Source organism: Hipposideros armiger, unplaced genomic scaffold (genome assembly GCF_001890085.2).
Source record: "Hipposideros armiger isolate ML-2016 unplaced genomic scaffold, ASM189008v1 scaffold_49, whole genome shotgun sequence".
In the NCBI taxonomy this organism is placed as follows: Eukaryota; Metazoa; Chordata; class Mammalia; order Chiroptera; family Hipposideridae; genus Hipposideros; species Hipposideros armiger.
Window position 1 is genome coordinate 4,276,076 of NW_017731399.1, and position 20,336 is coordinate 4,296,411.

The 20,336-nt window shown below is 47.7% G+C and overlaps 1 protein-coding gene across 5 annotated transcripts in view; it reads left to right on the forward strand.

The window, feature by feature from the left end:
- The window catches only part of DPF3 (double PHD fingers 3), a 300,997-nt gene that overhangs the window by 160,037 nt on the left and 120,624 nt on the right, over positions 1-20,336 (forward strand). For all 5 annotated transcript variants that reach the window (XM_019640433.1, XM_019640436.1, XM_019640432.1 and 2 more), the window contains exon 3: positions 1,874-1,981. In XM_019640433.1, the coding sequence (XP_019495978.1) occupies positions 1,874-1,981 (108 nt within the window). The remainder of the gene's footprint in view (positions 1-1,873; positions 1,982-20,336) is intronic.

Here is a 20,336-nt window from a genome sequence, read left to right on the forward strand (position 1 = left end):
CCCCGCCCCAAGGGAGGGAGAGCAGTCTTACTTTATTTCATTCATTTGGTCTTCTGTAAATCAGCAAAATCTGGTTCTCAGAGCTCAGGGAGCTCAGTGTTTCAAGAGCCTCCTATTGTGCAGAAGCCCATGAAATTATATATATATATATATATATAAAAATCAAGCATTAAATATTAGGATGACTCCTGAATGTGAAGTGCTCTCAGTTCATAACACCAGAGATTTTTCTGGAACCTCTAGGCTCCATCATCACCCTTTATGGTTTCTAAGAATCAAAGGGGAAGTGGTAGGGACTTCCAACCTGTTCACAGTCTTACAAGCTGCGAGAGAAGCTTTGTGACTAAAAATAAAACTTAGCTCCTAAAAAGAATTAGCAAACTTTGGTTCCGTTAGTGCTGGAATAGTTGCTTCTGCTTTGGACCCAAACCAATGCATGGGAAACGGGTAGTGATGACTAGTAAAAAAGAAAACAATGAATGAATGGGTATATAGCAATGAAACTTTAGTTGATTTTCTCTGCAAAAGGCAAAAAAAATGAAGCCAGTTTCCTTCTTGACTTTTAAAGGCCCCCAAATGCCAGACAGATGGGAATAGAATCCTGATGTTTTCTGAACGCTGTGGTTCTAGGTCTAGGAAGTGACCCTCTCACGTGAGGCTACCTGCATCTAACAATTGTCATATGTTACATTTATCTACAGAAGATTGAATTGTGACTTCAGTTAAAGTAAAGCTGGAACATATTCATTCATTCAGTCATTCATTCAGCAGATGTTTAGTGTGGTGCTTCTATGTGTCAGGTGCAGTTCTGGTTCTAAGGATTCTGATGGGAACAAGAAAAAAACCTCTATTCTCACCAGACTTTTCTCTCTAGCAGGGGTGGGTGGGTTGGCTTGTTGGTTTATTTTGGCAGCTTTTTAGTCTGCAAATCATCGAATCAGTTTTAAGCCCTTCTCCCTCTCCCCTCAGCCTCTACCCCCTGCCCTTTTCTCTGGGAATAGACCATGGTCTAGGGCGGGGAGTCCATGTTCTTTCAAGGCCTCTGGCTGCCACACCATGTGTCACAGGACCCACAAGAGTGTTGCCTTACGAGGAGAAAGGCTCCTCAGGGATTACTTGGCATGACAGATGATGCTGGTGTGGAACTTGGGTGCCAAAGGCCAAATCTAGATGGAGACTTGTTGGGAGACAGTGTGGTGCATAAGTCCAGCCGCAGGTCTCCTGCCCATATCTTTCTATAAGGCCCAGTCAGATGGGCAAGGATACACAGGTATGCTGGCTCTGCAGGCATGGAGCCTGGTCACCAGAGCAGGCTTATGTTTTTATGGAGGTTGTACAGCATCTTTAGCGAGCTCCCAACAGCTAACAGTGGGTGGAGGAAGCCAACAGTTAGGAGATCTGGCTCCTTAATCCTCTTGCCATGTTTTTTAATCTAGGCTGCCCATAGCTAGGCAGACTGACTGCTGCTGTTTGACCTGGCCACAGGGGCAGTCGATGGGCAGTGGTAGCTAGAGAGCCATTGCTTGGGAAACACTGTGGTGTGGTTGAAGCTGAAAAGGTTCCCCTTGTGGTCTGCAGGTCCCTCTGATCTTCCCCAGGCCAGGAAAACAGAACTGGTTTTGGTAACAGTGATGGTTCTTTTTGGCATGGGCTTACTGAGACAGCATGGTGGAGCAGACGGAGCAAGGGTCCTGGGGCCAGATGACCTAGATTGTGCCTCAGTTCTACCACCTACCAGCCATGTGACCTTGACAAGTCATTTCACCTTTCTGGGCTTCAGTTTCTTCTCACTGTGAATGAGAGGGTTAGACAGAGTGGTTTCCTAGGCTTTTCCAGCCGGAGCCTTTAACCTTTCCACTGCCTCTGTCCACAGGCCTCGCCCCGGGCCAGCTGTACACATACCCTGCCCGCTGCTGGCGTAAGAAGAGACGATTGCACCCACCTGAGGATCCAAAGCTGCGGCTGCTGGAAATAAAACCTGGTCAGTACCCTTTGGAGCTTGGCTGGTCCCGTGGTGGGAGAGATGGGGAGCATTGCACTGGCCCAGGGCAAGGTGGCTTTGCTCCTTTGTTCGTAGAGCGGAGTTTTCCAAGAGAGTGAGCATGCCCACATGGTGCTCAAAGGTGTGCCTGCTGTCACATAAACATGTCTGTGTGCCCACCTGAGCTTCTCTCCCCTATGGCTGTCTCATGTCTTCACCTTCCTTTTGTCTCCCTGTTGCCATCCCAGGGGAATAAAGCAAGCAGGCACAGGATGGGAACAGGCCTAGGTGGAATTACTTGCCCAGCAGAGCAGAAGGAGCTGCAGCTCTTTGGGTTGGTGATACCTTCCTGTAGCTTCAAGTAAAGACATCTTGTCCCAGGTTGTGTGTTTTTCTAAGGAGGCGAGTGTGCTGTATACCCTCTCCCACCCTTTTTGTGAATGAATATTTGGAGCATTTTACATAAAAGGGCCAGTCACCAAAAATAGATCTCACCTTGGAAGTGGAAAAGTTAGAGTTCAGAATTTGCCTGTAGGTGATGCTGATTGCTTTGTGGCCACACAGAAGGAATTGGTTGGTGTTCTTGACTACTGATCTGTTATTACACTTCTGACTAGATGGCCATCTTTAGACCTGTGTCTGGGTCACAGCAAGGCCAAGTGATTGCCCCAAGTCTTCAGCTTTAAGGGAATCGCTGGTTTTGCGGGTGCCAGGGAATAGGACTCAGGGTGGTGAGAATAGTGCTGTCAAGTGGAGCAAACACAGAGCTGACGTTTTCGTTTCCATTGTCACCAAAGCAATGCAGACCCAGCCTCACTCCTGCATTTCCACACTGACCCCTTAGGCAGCGTTCTCTGCAAAATCTCTACTTAAAGTTGTTCAGAATGTTTTCACTCACAGTTCCACGGTTAAGTCGGCTTCGACTGTTTGCTTCAACCTAGATTTCACTTGTGTACAAGTTTTATTTGTTAGGGGTGGGAGAGGGTTAGATTTTTCAATGCTCTTTATCCAAGCTCTCAAATGGCCTTGCACAATTTACAGATCCTTGCAGCCACTCTAGGGTAATGACTGAGGCGGTTCCAACACCCCCGAGATGCAGGCTGTAGGAGAGCCAAGTCTCCTGAGAGCACAATCCAGTAGAGATATAATGCAAGCCACGTGTGTTATTTTACATTTTCTAGTAGCCACAAAAGAAAGGAAAAAGGAACAGGTGCAGTTAATTTTAAAAATAGATTCTGTTTAACCCAAACTATAAAAAATATTGTCATTTCAATATGTAATCACTATAAAAATTATGAATGAGATCGGTTACTTTTTTTGTATTGTTTTTGAATTCCAGTGTGTATTTTACACTTTCAGGACATTTCATTGTGGACTAGCCACATATCAAGTACTCAGTTACCACAAGGGGATAGTGGTGCCCACTTTGGTCACTGTGGTTCTAGAACTACACTCAAAATACCATCTTGACCAGCAGCACAGGCCTCACCTGGGAGCTTGATAGAGAGGTAGAATCTTGGGTCTCACCCCACACCTGCTGAGCCAGAATCTGCATTAAAAAAAATTTTTTTTTATTAAGATTTTTATTGGGGAATTGGGGGATGGGAACAGCGCTGGGGAATTGGGGGAAGGGGAACAGACAAGTTGTTGTCCTTTTGTTCTTCAGTTTAGTTGTGGAGGACGTTGCTTCACTGGCCTAAGCTGGCACCATCATTGTGCTCTTCCCGGGCAAGGCAGATCAGTCGTCGGCTTCTGGACGGCCGCTCACGCTGACTGCTGGCTACACACGATAGCCCATGGCAACCCACTGTAGCAGGGGCTGCAGCCCACGCCATTGCTGGCGACTCATGGCAGCCCAGCTCCAGGTTGAGCTGTTGTTCAGCAACTTAGCTGTAGAGGGCAGTGTCACTGGCCCTCATATGTGAGATCCGAACTGGGGCCCTTTGGCATCCCAAGCCAGCTCTTAACCAATGCGCCACTCGGCCGGCCCCAGAATCTGCATTTTTATCAAATGCCCAGGACTATATCCCCAGAACGCACACTGAACTTTGAGAAACACTGATCTGGAAGACGTAAGTCAGTATAGAGCATGACTCCGTGTCATCTACGTTTCTTTGTTAAGCATAAACAATTGTTGATATGAACAATTTACTTTGGAGGTGGGGGTCCCCTCCTTCCTTGTTCCAGATCCATTCGGTCTGGGGCATGGATAACTGATGAGGTAACCCCTGGTTTGATCCTTACCTGGACCAATTTAATTCCACCCCTTTTACACCTTTGTAGCAGGTGCTCATTGAGAGGGTTGGCTGTGTGGACTCAGGGAGGGTGTTACTGAGGTGTTTGTCATTAGTTGGACGTGTCTCCATGTTGTAGTACGCGAACCCTGTGCATGTATTTCCCCATCTGTCGATAGGCACAGTGGTACTCAGGACCCCTAGCTGGCCTTGCAGGTCTATCACGAGGATCAAACAGGCCGTATGGAATAGCATTTGGCCTTTCAAACCCTTTCAATTAAAAAATTTTAAAAATTTGGGTAGGTAATACGGTTACATGTTTTGACATTCCAGAGATAGAAAGGATATATATTATGTAGTGGAAAGCACAACCTACTCTCCAAATAGGCAGTCAGTGGTATCAGTTTTTTGAGATTCTTCAGGAGATAGTCTGTACACACACCAGCAATTACATCTATATAAGGTTCCACTTCTCTTTTTACACAGCACAGCACCTTGCATTTTGCCCTTTCCATTTAAAAATGTGCCTCAGGCATTGGCCATGTCAATATGTAGAGTTTCCTCATTCCTTTTTTATAATTACACAATATTCCATTATATGAATGTACCACAACTTATTTAACCAGGTTGTTCCCAATTTTTGTTTCTAATTTTTCCAATTTAACCAGTGATCCAATGAATATTTTGCATATATATGAGGACATCTTCCATGTAATTTGTTCGTAAAAGGCTTTTATTATAAGTTCTCGGCACTAATTTTAAATTGTTAGTCTTTATTTTTTAAGTCTTTATTCTTAATATTTCTATAAAAGTCTTTATAAAGAACACTTTATATCAGATTAATTGGATCGTCTTTTATAGAATGAAAGACATTTAGCACTGGAAAATCCCTCAGACATCATTAACTCCAATTTCTTATTTTATTGAGGCCCAGACAGGTTAGGAGACTTGCTCAAAGTCACACAGCAATTCCTGTGAGAAACAGCAGAGACTCCAGGCTGTTTGATTTCCCTGTTCACAGCCTTTTCTCATGCTTTTTTTGCTCATGCTGCTAATAGGTGTAGTAACTTAAAGAGACTTTAACCAAGGCTTTCTCTTCTAAAAACTTTTATGTTTATAAAACAAATATATATTGGGGCAGCCGGTTAGCTCAGGTGGTTGGAGCGTAGGCTCATAACACCAGGGTTGCCAGTTCGATTCCCACATGGGTCACTAAGATGTGCCCTCCACAACTGGATTAAGGACAACTACTTGACTTGGAGCTGATGGGTCCTGGAAAAACATACTGTTACCCAATAAAATGAAAACAACAACAACAACAACAAAACAAAACAAAACAAAAACAAATATATATTAATTTATAAAATGCACCTAAGAGATAGTTGGAATTCCTTCAGTCATAAATGTCAGACATTCAAATCAAACTAGCTTAGCGAAAGAAGGGAAGTTGGTTCATGTAACAGTAAATCCCAGAGTTGACTAGCTTCAGGCATAGCGGTATCCAGGGGCTCAAGCATTGTAGTGAGGGTTCTGTGTCTCTCTCTCCACCTCTAACACTTTCCATAGGGCAGGCAAGGTGGCCACCAGTAGCCCCAGACTCAGCACTTGCCACGCCCAGCAGAAAGTTAAGTCCCCTTCAATAACTGTGGCAGGAAAGTCCCTGGAAGGACTGGTAAACCGGCTGGGTTTATGTCACTCCCACCAATCACCACCCAGGGGATGGTGGGGCACTCTGGTTGAATCACTGTTATCATCATCATCGTCATCACCAGTGTCTGAACAGCACACTGTAGTTTACCATGCCCTTTACAAAGCATTTTCATTTATCACTTCCATGGGTCCCAGGAGGCAGAGAGGGAAGGAAGGGGTAAAAGTGGTATAAACCCATTTTATAGGTCAGGAAAATCAGACTGCGGACAAAGCCAGGGAGCCTTTACTGTGCTGCTCATGTATCTGAGAACCTGCAGTCTCACCATTAGTGGGACTGAGGCAAGAAGCTTCTTACAGTGTCGGGTCCTTTGTCTGGAGGCATTTACGTTGGGCCTGCTGGCCTCCCAGTGGCTGCGTGTGGAGCAGCTTGGGTCACAGCTTAGGGTCGCAGCTGGTTTTGGACTTCGTCCATCCTCGGGCCTGCCATGACACGTGCGAGGAGGGAAAGGGGAGAGCCCTAGGCCTGGTGGTTTGCTATAGGCAAGTGCCCACCAGCACATTGTGTGTGCATCTGTGATCACTTGAAAAGTTTCCTTGGCTGCTGGCCTCATGCTTGGGGCAGAGGCTGAGGTGGCTGTTCCAGGTCTCAGGTGGTAAAGACCCAGCTCCCAGGATGGCCAGGGTCCTGGAGAAAGGCCCTCTTTGGAAAGGGAAGCACCGGCCTTGTCGAGGAGGGGTCCTCGGAGGCATAGCCATATCCTGAGGTGGGGAAAAGGCCGCAATTAAGTTGGGCTCACCTGAGGCAGGCTTATCGGCCAGGCCAGGCCAGTCCCCAGACTCTGAGAAAACCAACAGGCCGGGGCTGGGATAAACAACTTTTCAAATCACAGAGCTTCTTCACAGATGAACTTGTTTCCTCTCTTTGAGTAATCAGACCTACTACTGAGACTACTAAAAACAAAAACGAAAACCCCAAAGCCGTGGGCCAAATGTTTTCGTCACGTCTGTTTCCTGTTCTGAGTCTGTACCTCCAGGCTGGGCCTGGCATTCCGGATGTACCATCACACCAGCCTGAGACTGCAGGTTGTGAATCGAGATGCCAGGGGAGTGTCCGGGAGTCAGTGATAAGGGGCCTCACTCAGCCTTGGGCCTCAAAGCATCAGGGCCCGTTGAGAGAACACGAAGCAGCACAGGGAAACGTACCACTCTCTTCCTAGAGGCAACACATGTCTGCATTTGAATTTTTCACACAAGCCAAAATTTCCGAAAAGGACCTTCATGCAAGGCCTTGGCTGGCCCATATGGCGCCTTGGAAGGAGCCCCCTCTGGGTGGACATTTGCAATATGAGGCCTCTTCTGGTGGATGAGTACATCACAAGCTGGATCTCAGCCTCCTTTCAGTGGCTCTGCCCTCATCATTTCTAAAACGCACAGTTTCCAGCTGAGAGGACCTTTTTCATTTTTGGGGGTAGATCCTTCCTAAGCATGGGGTCGACTAGGACAATATTTTTAAGTGACTGTCTCCTATTTTTATGCCATTTGATTTGGGTTCAAAGAGAACTAGGTTTTTTGGTTCGTACTTTTGAGCGTGACTCAGGGTAGAGTCATTGGTCAGAGTCCCTGGAGAACTTGCTGCAAATTCCTAGTAGGTGGGAGCATTCAGCTGCGTGGACGGAGGCCGACCTTCCCAGGGTTAGAGGAGCAGGTACAGGAAACGGAGATGGAGGGATAGGCTAGGGATATGCTGACTTATACCCTGCAGTGGAATTGGGGATAATAACCTTATTGAAGATCAGTGCACGGAACCTGTCAGTATTTAAAAAGCACATGTCCTTTGACCTAGAAATTCTGCTGCTAAGAATTTATTCTATAAATAAATATATACCCACAATGTATAAGGTTGTCCATTATGACATCGTTTGTAACAAGAACAACAAAGCATGGAAACAACTAGAAGGTTCATTGACAGGGGACTACTTAAATACATAATACATTCAAAAAAATGGAATACTATTTTGTCTTTTAAAGGAATGAGTAGAAAAAAATGGGAAAGATGTCCAAGATATATTGTTAGGTGGAAAGAGAAAAAGCAAATTGCACAACATTATCTATAATCCTCTTTGGGAAAACTTTGCTGAAAATTGATAATTCATTTTGTTCATCCTGGACTGAACATCTTTAAATTTATGGAAACTAGAAAGACTGAGTTTATGTTGAAAGAAAACCAACGAATGAACTAACACATGCTCACACCCGTCCACCACCCAGCCCCTATAATGCCCTTCCTGTCCTGCCTCCTGGTGGGGGCGCTCTTGAGCTCCCCTTGACAAGCAGGAATCGTGTTGTGTCTGTGTCTTGGAGCCTCCCTTGGGCTCCACCATCAGCACCCTCATCTCCTTGGGGGAGAGGGGTATGGAGAGGAGTCCCCTGGATTGTGAGACACAGGGGACATTGGCCCGGAGCAGAATTGTCACAAGGCATTAGTTTCCTTCCATGTCAGACCCTTCCATGGATGAGGAGATGCCGCAAGCCATTTATCATGCCAACACCCGCTCTTCCCTGCCGTCTTCCTTTGTGTTCCTGCCTGAGCCTAGCCAGTGGCGGGTAGCTTTCAGCAACTAGAGCCAGGGTGGAATGTGGGTTAGAGTTGTTCTTGACCCCAGGTCTGCAGAGCTGAGAGCCCTGTAAGGAAACCAGGTCAGGAGAAGGAGCTGGCGTGTACATTCAGGAATCTGGAGGAACCTTGGAGAAGGTCCACTACTGGTCCAGCCTCCCAAAGCACAGAGATCATCTGGGCTGAGTAGACATCACAGGGTAGGGAGTGGGGAGCCAGATCATGGCTGCTGTCAAGTTATTTGTTCCTGGGCTAAATTATACACTGCCGAGAGCACACCCCAGTCCTGCTGTCCTCATCCCATCTCCCTCATTGTGAATATGCTATTCTGCTTATGTTTCTTTACTACTTGCTGAAAATCAAAATGTGTGTGTCAGAGTGGGATGGGGCTGAGAGCTGGGGAGAGCTCTTTGGAACTTGAAAGCATTCTCAATGTCCCTGGACCTATGGAACTTGAAAGCATTCTCAGTGTCCCTGGATCTATGTGTTTCTCACGCCTAACATCACCCCTAAATCAGTCTTGAATAAATATCTCATAACCTTCTACTTGCCTGGGCGTCTGAAGGACAACACATACAACATTATTTCTCTCCACTGACTGACAATGGAGTTCAGTGTTCTCCGCAGCTTGCACTTGGCTGCAGAGGCAAATGCAAGGTGTTTCACGGCACAGCCATCACAATTCCTGCAACATGAAGACTTGAGCAGGGGCCTGGTGCCAGACAGTGGCCTTCCCTGGATCATTTCCCCAAGAATGGAGCTCTGTCCTTGTGAAAGGGGGAGCTGAGCTGGCAGAAGAGAAAGGTGGATAGTAAATATCCACCAGAATGCCTTGAAGCCGGGCAGATGTTGGGCAAAAGCCAGCTGATTAGAAAAGAGTCCTTTAACTCTCCCCCCCCTCATTTTTTTGAATGAAGAAAAGAAAAAGACTGCGAACACACGTTAGTCCCTGTGGATTAAATGCTCAGATCATCTGCTTAGATCAATTTAGCATCTTTCCACCCTGGACCTTTTGATCCTCCATGGTCTAGGGCAGATTTTATCTTTGTTTCAGAGGTTGGGAAACTGTGGCACCGAATTAGGAAGTTAATTTCCCAGAGGACATTAGTGGTGGAGCCAAGGAAAGGACCCGAGAGGGAGCCCGTTGGAATTGGCACCATGTTGCTCCAAGACCCAACACACATTCATCCTGGTGTTCTCAGACCAATAGGGCTTTTACAACAGATGTTCATTCTGCTTCCGAAATGTACTTCAGGCCTTGTAAATCCCCCCGCTTTGGGACACTTGGGCAGCAGCACGGCTCTTTGCCACCCTTGCCAAATTCCAAGGGTGGTGATGGGAGGGAAGGCAGCTGGGAATATAGTTCTAGTTCTTTCTCGTGTGTGTGTGTGTGTGTGTGTGTGTGTGTGTGTGTGTGTGTGTGTGTGTGTTTTGGCAGCCACTCAATGTCTGGGGATAAATGACCAGAGTAATCACGCCCCACCACACGTTGGGGGAACATGAACGGTAAGGCAGGGACCCCGAGGACACGGTAGCCTGGGGCACCCCAAAACCAAAAGTGCCATAGCCAGCCAACAAGTCACAGGGACCCTCAGAGGGTGCCCCCCACAAGGAGGTGGTCCAGACAGAGAGGCTGAGTCCTGCTGGCTTGGGCAGGGGTGGAAAGCCTGCTTCACTCGCCTAGGGTGTTGTCCCTCCTGCACTGAACTGCCAGAACTCTACAGATGGGAGCAGGCTGCGGCCAACTTCCCTAGCTTTTGAAAACCCTGCATCTTAATTAGTTCCCTACTGCTTTTTCTACATGGCCCACATTTTAATAGTCTCCAGGCTTCTCCCACCATTTGCTCTCTGATGTTCTGCGTGATTTCTCTTCTCCTCGAGACAGTCCCCCTGACTCCTCCAGCACCCTCCCAGTCCGGGAACAACTTAAGGAACGCCAATGTGCCAAGCATGTAGCCAGAGATTGATGAGCCTGTCAGCTGGCTCCCTCTGCCCCCTGCCCCCCTCTCCTGTGTGATCCTTACAAGGATGAGCCGGGCGGGAGTGAGCGAGATGGGGGGAGGCGAAGGAAGAGCCCCGTGGAGCCCCTGGCCAGGTGTGAGCCAATGGACAGCGTGACCTTCTCGTGGCCCGCAGAGGAGTCTGGCTGTGTCCTTCTGAGGGGCAAGGACGCTCCGGCTCCCACCCCCATCTGTCAGTGCTTATCTGTCTCCGCGCGGGGGGGTTGCCTGAGCTTGGTATGGCTGGGAGAATGGATGCCTTCAAGTGCATCAGGGGGAAATGACCAGTCATTTATCTCTTTCCTGCAGTGTCAGAGCCTGCAGCCATCCATCCTGGAGGCTTGCAACAGCAGCTTCTTGAGCTCTGGTTGGCCTCATGAGACAGAGGAGGTGGGCAGGCCACTGCAGCCCCCGCTTCTTGCCATGACTGTTTATGGTTTTTTCTTTGTGTTGTTGTTGTTTGTGTTTTTGCCTTCCTGGCAGTCTCGGGAAAGGAGCTGAGTCCGGGGGACTGAGTCCGGGCCACCCTGGCACTGCTTGTGTTCTGCAGGACTCTGGGAGCTTGGGCTGGCAGAGAAAATGGGTGGCAGCTGGGAGTCAGCCGGGCAGCGTGCCGTTGAGTTTCCATGGCCATGTTTTGCAATTGGACTTGGCTGAGCCATGTTTAGAGCTTGGGTTGTACGACTGAGGAGTTGGCCTGTTATGCCATTGTCTATTCATTTTTATCTCTCCCTATTGGAAGGTGCATAGTTTGAGGGTAGGGGACCACCTATTTTTTCCACTGTATCCCCAGTGCCCAACACACAGTAGGCTTGGAACATAGTAGGTGGACAATAAAGGTTTATTAAAGGGATGAAGGAAGGAAAGGTGCCTGGTGTTTGATCTCAAGCTTGAAGAATGTGGTTTAGTGCTCATCATCCCCATTGCACAGGTGAGGGAAACTGAGCCAGAGATGAGAAGCCTTCAGCAGCTGACCTGGCCTTCCCATCCAGCCCGGCCTGCGGGGCCTGTCCCAGTTCTGCCGTCTTGCCAATCTTTGGTAGGCACTCCAGCTGTGCTCTGCAGGACAAAATGCACCCAACAGGCATCACAGAGCCTGGGTTCAAGTTCAGACCCCTCCACCCACTGGCTCTGAGATGTAATTTGTAAAATGCAGCATGGCAGCTGCTTGGCTCACTTCGCAGGGTTGTTCTGAGAGTCATGTGGGATGGTGGAGCTGAGGACCTGGCACGTGAGAGAGGCACTGCGATGCCCCCTCCGTGCTGCACTGCTGCGTGGGCTGGGGGTCTCTGCCCATATTGACCCTGTCCCCGCACCAGCGGTGCACTTGTCACAGGCAGCTCCCTGCCCTGCCGGAGGACTGTGTGCTGTCTGGCCCAGCATAGGAACATATTCTGCCTTAGAGCCTTTTCAAAGGCTCAAGTGTGGTATCTTCCACGCTGAGGAGAGAAAACCTGGCATCTGACTGTGGGATCCGTCTTTACCGGAACTACAGCTTGCTCAAGTTCACCCCGAGTTCCAGAACCCAGCCCTCTGGCATCCATTGCCCGGGACACAGAGATAAACTGGGAAGCCTTCCTCCCTGCTGTTATTAACACCAGTATGCTAGGCTGGCCAGTCTGGCTAGGCCTTTTCTTTTGCCCTTGGCCTAGGCTAGTATGCCTTCTTCTGGAAAACCATTCCTCTGTGGACTCACTCTGGTCTGGCTGCATACCTTTGCTCCTTAGAACTGGGCACTTGGCCTCTCTATACCTGGCCTCTGCCCTGTTCACTGTGTGGGGATGGCCCTTGCTCAGGGGCCAGGGGACTGCTCCCAATATGTACTGCCCCTAGATGTATCTGACAACCAGGATGTAAGTGCCACGAGCATAGGGCTTGTCTGTATCATGCACGGCCCTCTCCTGAGCTCCGGGTTTGGCTCATTAGGGGGGCTTCACATAGTGCTGCAGTAACTCCTGATTGGTTTTCCCCCTTCTGCCCTCACCCTTAGTTATTTTCAAATTGATCCTGTTAAAATATAGGCATCATCGGGTCACTCTTTGCTCAAAACTTCCAGTGGCTTCCAGTCGCACTCTGAGTAGAAGCCAGCATCCTCACAGTGGCCACCTGGCCCTTCACGGCCCCCGTAACTGAACTGGACTCCTCCTCTGCCCACTGGCTCACTGTCCTCCGGGCAGATGGGCCTTTTGCACTGATGGCTTTTTTGCCTGGAACATTTATTTTATGCACTGTTTGTCCCCCACTAGAATATAACATCGAGGAGGCAGGAGTTTTTGTCTCTTTTGTTCACAGGTGTGTCCCCAGCACCTAGAACAGAGCCTGGTACATAGTGAATGCTTCATAATTATTTATCAAGTAAATGAATAGGCACCTTCCATGTGGGCCTACCGTGATTTCCGAATCTGCAGGACAGCGTCCGCCCTGGAATTGAAGCAGGGCCAGCATCTAGGCCTTTGAGCTGTGTCTCATCCCCAGCCTGCTCTGTGCTCTGCATTGCTCCGGACTCAGCCTCCTTGTTTTCATTCTCCCTGGGCCCGTGCCCAGGCGGGGGGAAGCTGTGCCTCACCATCTCTCATGGCCTGAGAGCCTCAGAGATTGAGGAGTTGGCCAAGAAGTGCAAGGAGAGGGAGACTTTAGGGGGTGAAAAAGAAGGAAGCTCATATTAATTGGGCACCTCCCTTGTGTCCAGCACGCTATAGTACCCATGATCTCATTGGCCCCATAACAACACCAGGAAGTGGGCTTTGTTCTCCTAGCTCTACAGAAGAGGAGATCAAGACCAAGTGTGTGTTTACGTTGCTAGAGCTGACATTTCACCCCAGAGCGGCCTCTTGCACTTTCCAGTTATCTGTATTCCCTTGAACTAGTTCACCGCTCAGTCCATTCCCATCATCCTTCCCCTCCCCCACAGTCCTGCTAAGCTGCATTGACTTGGTCTCCTGGCCAGCCCAGTGGTGAGTTTCCTTTAGCAGTGTGGGTGTTTTTCTGTGCCTCCCGGGCGGGGGAGTTCTTATCTGTTGTTCTCACCCGTGTGTCAGCTTACAGGTGGGTGGGTAGGCACAGCAGGGTGAGGGGACCAGAGGCCATTTGGGAGAATGATCAACCCTCCTGTTGTTTGGATATCCTGGGATTCTAAAATAAGCGGTAGCAAGGTCCTGCAGGGTGCAGCCTCTGTGATGGGTCCTTAACATGAACCTTATCTTTTTTTTTTTTTTAATATTTTTATTGAGGAATTTGGGAACAGACAAATTGCTGTCCTTTTGTTCTTCAGTCTAGTTGTGGAGGACGTTGCTTCACTGACCCAAGTTGGCACCATCATTGCGGGCGAGGCAGATCAGTCGCCGGCTTCTGGACGGCCGCTCACTGCGGCTGCTGGCCGCTCACGCTGGCTGCTGGCTACACACAGTAGCCCATGGCAACCCACTGCCACAGGGGCTGCAGTCTATGCCGTCCGGCGACTCATGGCAGCCCAGCTCCAGGCTGAGCTGTTGTTCAGCATCTTAGCATCTTAGCTGTAGAGGGCAGTCTCACTGGCCCTCACATGTGGGATCCGAACCGGGGCCCTCTGGCGTCCCAAGCCAGTTCTTAACCATCGCCACTCAGCCGGCCCAAACCTTATCTTTTTTGATCTTTATGATTCACAAAATAGGGAGTCAAACGCAGCCAAAAAAAATGGCACCCCTGAGGAATGAGCAGAAGGATTTCTGGGCCTGTCAACCATCTCAGAAAATCAGGGCTTTGGTCCCCCCAATCTCTTCCCCTGTGGGATACCCCCAGTTGCCCTCCCCATGAGTCTGAGCCTCTGATGGGGATAAATGAAATAATGATTCTTATGCTCTTTGCTCCTTGGTGTAAGTGAATGTGTAAATCCAAGGAAATAGGATGAGCTTAATGCCTCAAAATAATAAGCACCCAGAGAAAAAAACTGCACATTTGTATTTTAAAAGAAAAACTAGAGGCAGGTGAAAAGAAAAATCTGAACACTCACGGTGTAGCAGGAGGACTGTCTGCCATTGTCTGTGGGATTCCTCCCTCCCGTTTGCACCATCACTCTATCTCCAGGCCCCTGCGTCAGAGAGCCTGTGATGGATGGATGGATGGATGTGCCTTGTCGGGGTGTTTCACCGCTATTTCCCTTGGGGGAGTCTGTCTGTTAGCAGAGCACAGCCTCCCGAAAGATGGTATCTCTTGCAAACTCGACAGCTAACAGACAGCTCCTCTCTTTGTATATTTCCCCAAAGAAGAGCTGTCTTAATCTGTTTTTTATATGGCATATTTTATTATAATCCATATATGACTTGCAGGTTCCCAGTCCTCCATCCTGAGCCAAAAAACACATGAGGAGTCAGAGGCTCTGTGAGCCTGTGACATCCAGGCGTTTGCATTTTTAAATGACCTGGGATTTAATTACTCACTGTGCTCCCATGTTGCACTTTCGGGCTCATCTCGCCTGCATCTTGTTAATGAGCTCAGTGGCTCCAGCAACTCAGTGGAAGCTTTGCTTTTGGTACATTGGGTGGCAGGCTTGGGGCACCTGTGTCCAAAGCCTGTGGCTTTGATCTCCATCCAAGAGGATGCTGCCCTGTCCACCCTGTTCACAGTCCTGGGGAGAAGCAAGCCACTGCTCTTCAGTGGGGATTTTCTTTCTTTCTTTTTTTTTTTCCTTTTATTTGTGCTTTTCTTCCTTCCTTCCTTCCTTCCTTCCTTCCTTCCTTCCTTCCTTCCTTCCTTCCTTCCTTCCTTCCATCTTTCTTCTTTTCTTTCTTTCTTTTTTTTTTTTTTTTAAAGACTTTCTATGCTTCAATCCTCATTTGTCTAAGAGGTTTTTTTTCTTATTTGGAAACCGATTTGCTTCGGTTTGCACAGAAGCTGTCTCTGGTGTGATGGATCGTGCTGGAAGTCACCCAAGGAGTATCTCTGTTCCCAATTAGAAGTGGAGGCAGAACTGCTTACAGGGGCCCAGGGAGGTGGCTGGCTTGGGTGACAGCTGCTGCCACTCTGGAGAGAGTAACGATCCGTGGGTTTATATCCATGTGTATAAAATCAGGCTAATTTAAAGATGAATTATGTGTGTGTTTTGGACCATTTTCTTTCAATGTTAAAGGTTTGAAGCCTCCTGTCAGGTTATGTGGTCCCCAAATTTGTGCGAGGTTCAAAATGAGTACACTTTTAAAGAATTACTAAATCCTATATCCAGATGAGATACATTAGAATGCAACTGAATTAATGAAATCCCTCAGAACTCAATAGGGGGCGTGTCTAGAATGTACATTGTGCAAGAGCTTGGACCTGTTACCTTCCTTTTCCCTGCACTCTGGGACTTCCTGGTTAGGAGCCAGAGAATGTACCCTGTGCTGTTTTGTGAAGAGGGCATTGGTTAGCCTGTCACTCTGACCTTGCAAGTCTTACCCAGAGTGCTTTGAAACCAGGGTTTGCCTGGTCAGCTGGAATGCTGTTCTGGAATGGTGCTTGGCCGGGTATGAAGCAGGCAACCTTAAGAACCGTGTTTAACGTCTTTCCATTTTTTTGGGAAGAAAATTCACAGTAAACATTACTTTTAATGCAGACAACCTGCACTAATATAGTAGCCACCAGCTACATGTGGCTATGGGACACTTGAAATGTGGCTAATTTGAATTGAGATGTGCTATAAGTATAAAATACACACCAGATTTTGAGGACTTTATGCAAATAAAAGAATGTAAAATATTGCATTAATATTTTTTATATTTATTACATGTTGAAATGATAATATTTTAGATATATCGGGTTAGAGAAAATATATTAAAATTAATTGAACCTGTTGCTCTTTTTAAAATGTGACTACTTGATAGTTTAAAATTATATAGGTGGCTTGCATTATATTTCTATTGGACAGTGCTGTACCATTAAAATCAGAATTATTCAGACTTTGATAACAATAACCTGTAGCATCTATAGGGCACTTAGAACATCCCAGGCTGTTTATATATATGATCTAATTTTGAGTCTTAAGTTTTGAATAGAAAAAATCAAAACAAAAATTGATAAGCCTCATTTTTCACTGTTTCTCACATTAGTTTTTTTTTTTTTTACAGAGTTTCTCTGTGCAGTGTATTACCTTGTTAATTCTCACATCAACACTATGAAATAGATACCATATTTCCCCATGTATAAGACACACCCTTACACACCCTTTTACAAAAAATTTGGGGTCTAAAAACTGGGTGTGTCTTATACAGGGATTGTAGATTTTTTTTACTTGCAATTTCCCGCTTCTTTTGCGCTTTTTTTGGGGGGTGCTCATACAACCACTGTATAAGACGCACCCAGTTTTTAGACCCCAAATTTTTCGAAAAAGGGTGAGTCTTATACATGGGGAAATACGGTACTATGATCATCCCCATTTAACACAAGAGAAAACAGAAACTTAGAGATTTAAGTAACTAGCCTATGGTCCCTCAGCCAATGTATGGCTAGGCTAGGGTCTGACTCCAGAACTGTCTGAAAGTAGAACTCCTATGAGCCAATTAAATATCTTGGTAATTAGGCAAGAATGATGCCACTAAATTTCCCTGTGACCCTGGGCAAGTCTCCTTGTCTCTCTGTGCTCCACTTTCCTCATTAAGGGCTTGGACTCTAGATGCTATTGGAGGTCGCGTCTAGCTCTTTGCATACAGGGAACCCATTTCACTGTTCCCTGTTTTCCCTCTTCACTCTTCTATTGTGCCCATCTGGTAAAGGACCAGAGGACCAAGAGAGCAGATTGAATTATGGGAAAGCAGCATAGAGGAATATTTAGCAGGGGAGAAAGAAGGAGCAGGAGAAGAAGGAGGAAGTTCGATTGATGAAAAATTCTCTGGGGGTCAGTACTGTTGTGGCAGGATCAACACCACATGGGAACATTCAGATACAGCAGCGCCCAGACCCGTGACGTAAACCGTGACAAAAACCTGCCTTTCATCTCAAACTATGAAAATTATGGAGAGGCTAGGAATGCAATGGAAATGCACAAAGATTTGGAAAAAGACTTTTCAAGGAAGGACCAAAGGGAGGAAGGTGAAAATCTGTACAACTTAGAAATTAGGTGAATGGGTTCTGGAGGCTGATGGGGGTCAAGGCTGGACTTTGCCCCTTAGCAGTTGGCGAGCTCCGTACCTCCCGAAGCTGCAGTGTCTGCATCTGTGAAATGGGGTAATAACTGTGCTTAGCTCTTGGGTGGCTATGGCGATTAAGCGATAACATAGCAATAACAGCTGCCACATTTTGAATGTTTACTATGCGCTAAGCACCCTGCATGGACACAAACATATCAACGCCCATTAGGGCTCAGCCTGGGCCTGCAGTGTACTCATGAGGATGCCACAAGTGGGGCTAGTGTCATGATCGTAACAGCATCTAGAGAAAATCATTTGGTTGCATTCTCGTCCTACTGTGTGACTTTCAATGAGGTTACTTCCCGGAGCCTCAGGTGACTAATTCATAAAATGAAATGGTTAAAGCAGATAAGCTGTACGGCATTTTTCAACTCTAAAATGTGCAATTCTGGAAATAGGATTTATTTAGTGTTGAGAAGGCTAAGGGGATGGTAAAATATGAACTTTAATACATATGAATGATGATTATAAGTCTGAGGGATGGTGACCAGCTGTTCTCTCTTGACTGAGGATAGGACATGAGGTGACACACTTTAATTGTTTTAGATTTGACATTTGGAAGCCGTTTCTGACTTGGGAGGAAGAGTAATATGTCATGGGAGTAGGCTCTGAAGTTGCACACTCAGTTCATTAAAGCAGACAGTGGACTATCTTTCTGACACTCGACTACAATGTAACTTCATCACACAGGGCTTCCCTGATACCCTGAGCTAAAGCAGATCCCCAGCCACCCATTTCTCCTTCACATTTCACTTGGTTGTTGTCCTCCCTAGCGCTTAATGACCATTTGTGATTACGTATGTATTTTGTATTTAGTGTTTAACGTCTGTCTCTTTAGATTGTAAACCACCTAAAGGCCAGGACTGTCTTTGTATTTGGTTCACCTCCTGTGTGCCTTGTTCCAGCACAGTCACGTAGCGGGTGCGCAGTAACTATTTGTGGACTGAATAGATGGATGGATGAGTTTCAGAAGTTGTTGAGGTTGATTTGGTGGTAGTTCTGCTTGATGGGGTTTGCATCCTCTGCTTAACCTTTTTTGGTGAGAGAAATCCCGAAGACCTTGTCTCTCAAGGGACTTCAGATACTCGTTCTCCTTTCTGGAGGCTGGTCACCATGGGAGTGGATTTCTTTCGTTTTTATGGGATGCCAAGCGCCCCTTCCCTGTGGACTGGTGAGCCTGCACCTGATTCTGGTGGACTCGATGGAAGGGGTAGGTAGAGCTCCGTCTGTGTCAGAATGAAGCCCAGGAGCAGGGCTGGAGTGTCCTGGCTGTTTCTACTCGCTCCCCCAGGTCCAGTCTTCGCCCTGGGCCCCAGAAAGCTGACTTCAGTGGAAGGCATCAGCGAGGCTCCCTTGCTTTCAGCCTGCCAGTTGAGGATGGCCAGTGGGAGGGCAGAGCAGGAGGATGAGGGTGGAAGGAGAGACAGGCTGGACTATGTTGCTGCAAGCCACACTCCTACCTGGGAGCTGTGTGGTGGTGCTCTCTCCAGGTTCTTGCAAACACTCCCCCTCTGTCCCTCAGGATTAGCAGTCGTGATTGCTCTGCACTCTTAACTCCCCTGGGGTGCTTCACCATTCCCTGTGACTCCCTCCTGCCCACACCTCTGTCAGTATCCCTACACTAATCTCTCAGTCCCCTCTCCCCATACAAACGGGCCATTTATTCCCTGACTTTTTCTAGGGCACCATGGCCTCATTCTTGTACCCGTCTTATCTGATAGAGGGTAGGGACCATGTATCTAATGTCAGTGGGGGGTGGAGATATGAGGTACAGGATCAGAGGAATATTTTATAGTAAATCCAAATATGATCACCTGTATCTGAGGTTTCTGTTTTTAATGAACAACAAAACAACAACAACAACAAAACAACAACAAAACAACTGTCCTTTGGGTTAGGAGTTTGGAGGACATATTGAGAAAAGGGTTCAGCTTCTCTCTGGTCTCTCTGATGGGCAGGGCTGGCTCTGGCCGCCACTGCACAGCTGGCCCCATGACCTCAAGCCCCAGGTAGCCGATCAAACTCCTGATGTCTTCAGAAAAAGTGCCCTGGTGTGCAAACACTGCAGCTCCCAGCTGCTGAGTTGGGGCCTGTAGGACATCTACACTTGCTCTTTCTCTTCCCTTGGCTTTAGAGGACGTGGCTTCCCTGGCGAGTTGATAAGAACAGCCTTTCTGGGGTTGAAATAGCTTTTCATGGAACAAACTGGAGCTGGGCAGCCAGCGTGGCCAAGGGGAGGTCATGGACTTTCCAGACCAGAGTTGGGCTAGAGGGAGAGAATAAAAAGATGTGAGGCCAGCACTGGTGTACCGCTTTGCGTTCTCAAAGCACTTATGTAAAGGAACAAATTTGTGCCCCACAGAATGCCCTGTGGGGTGCTTAGCATTGTTATCCTAGTTTGTAGGTGCAAAAAAGAGCTCTGGGGGCCAGCCGAGTGGCGCCTTGGTTAAGAACTGGCTTGGGACACCAGAGGGCCCCGGTTCAGATCCCACATATGAGGGCCAGTGACACTGCCCTCCACAGCTAAGATTCTGAACAACAGCTCAACCTGGAGCTGGGCTGCCGTGCATCGCCGGAGACAGCGTCGGCCGCAGCCCCTGCTGCAGGGGTTTACCATGGGCTATTGTATGTAGCCAGCAGCCAGCGTGAGCGGCCAGCAGCCGCAGTGAGTGGCCGTCCAGAAGCCGGCGACTGATCTGCCTCACCTGGGAAGAGTGCAAT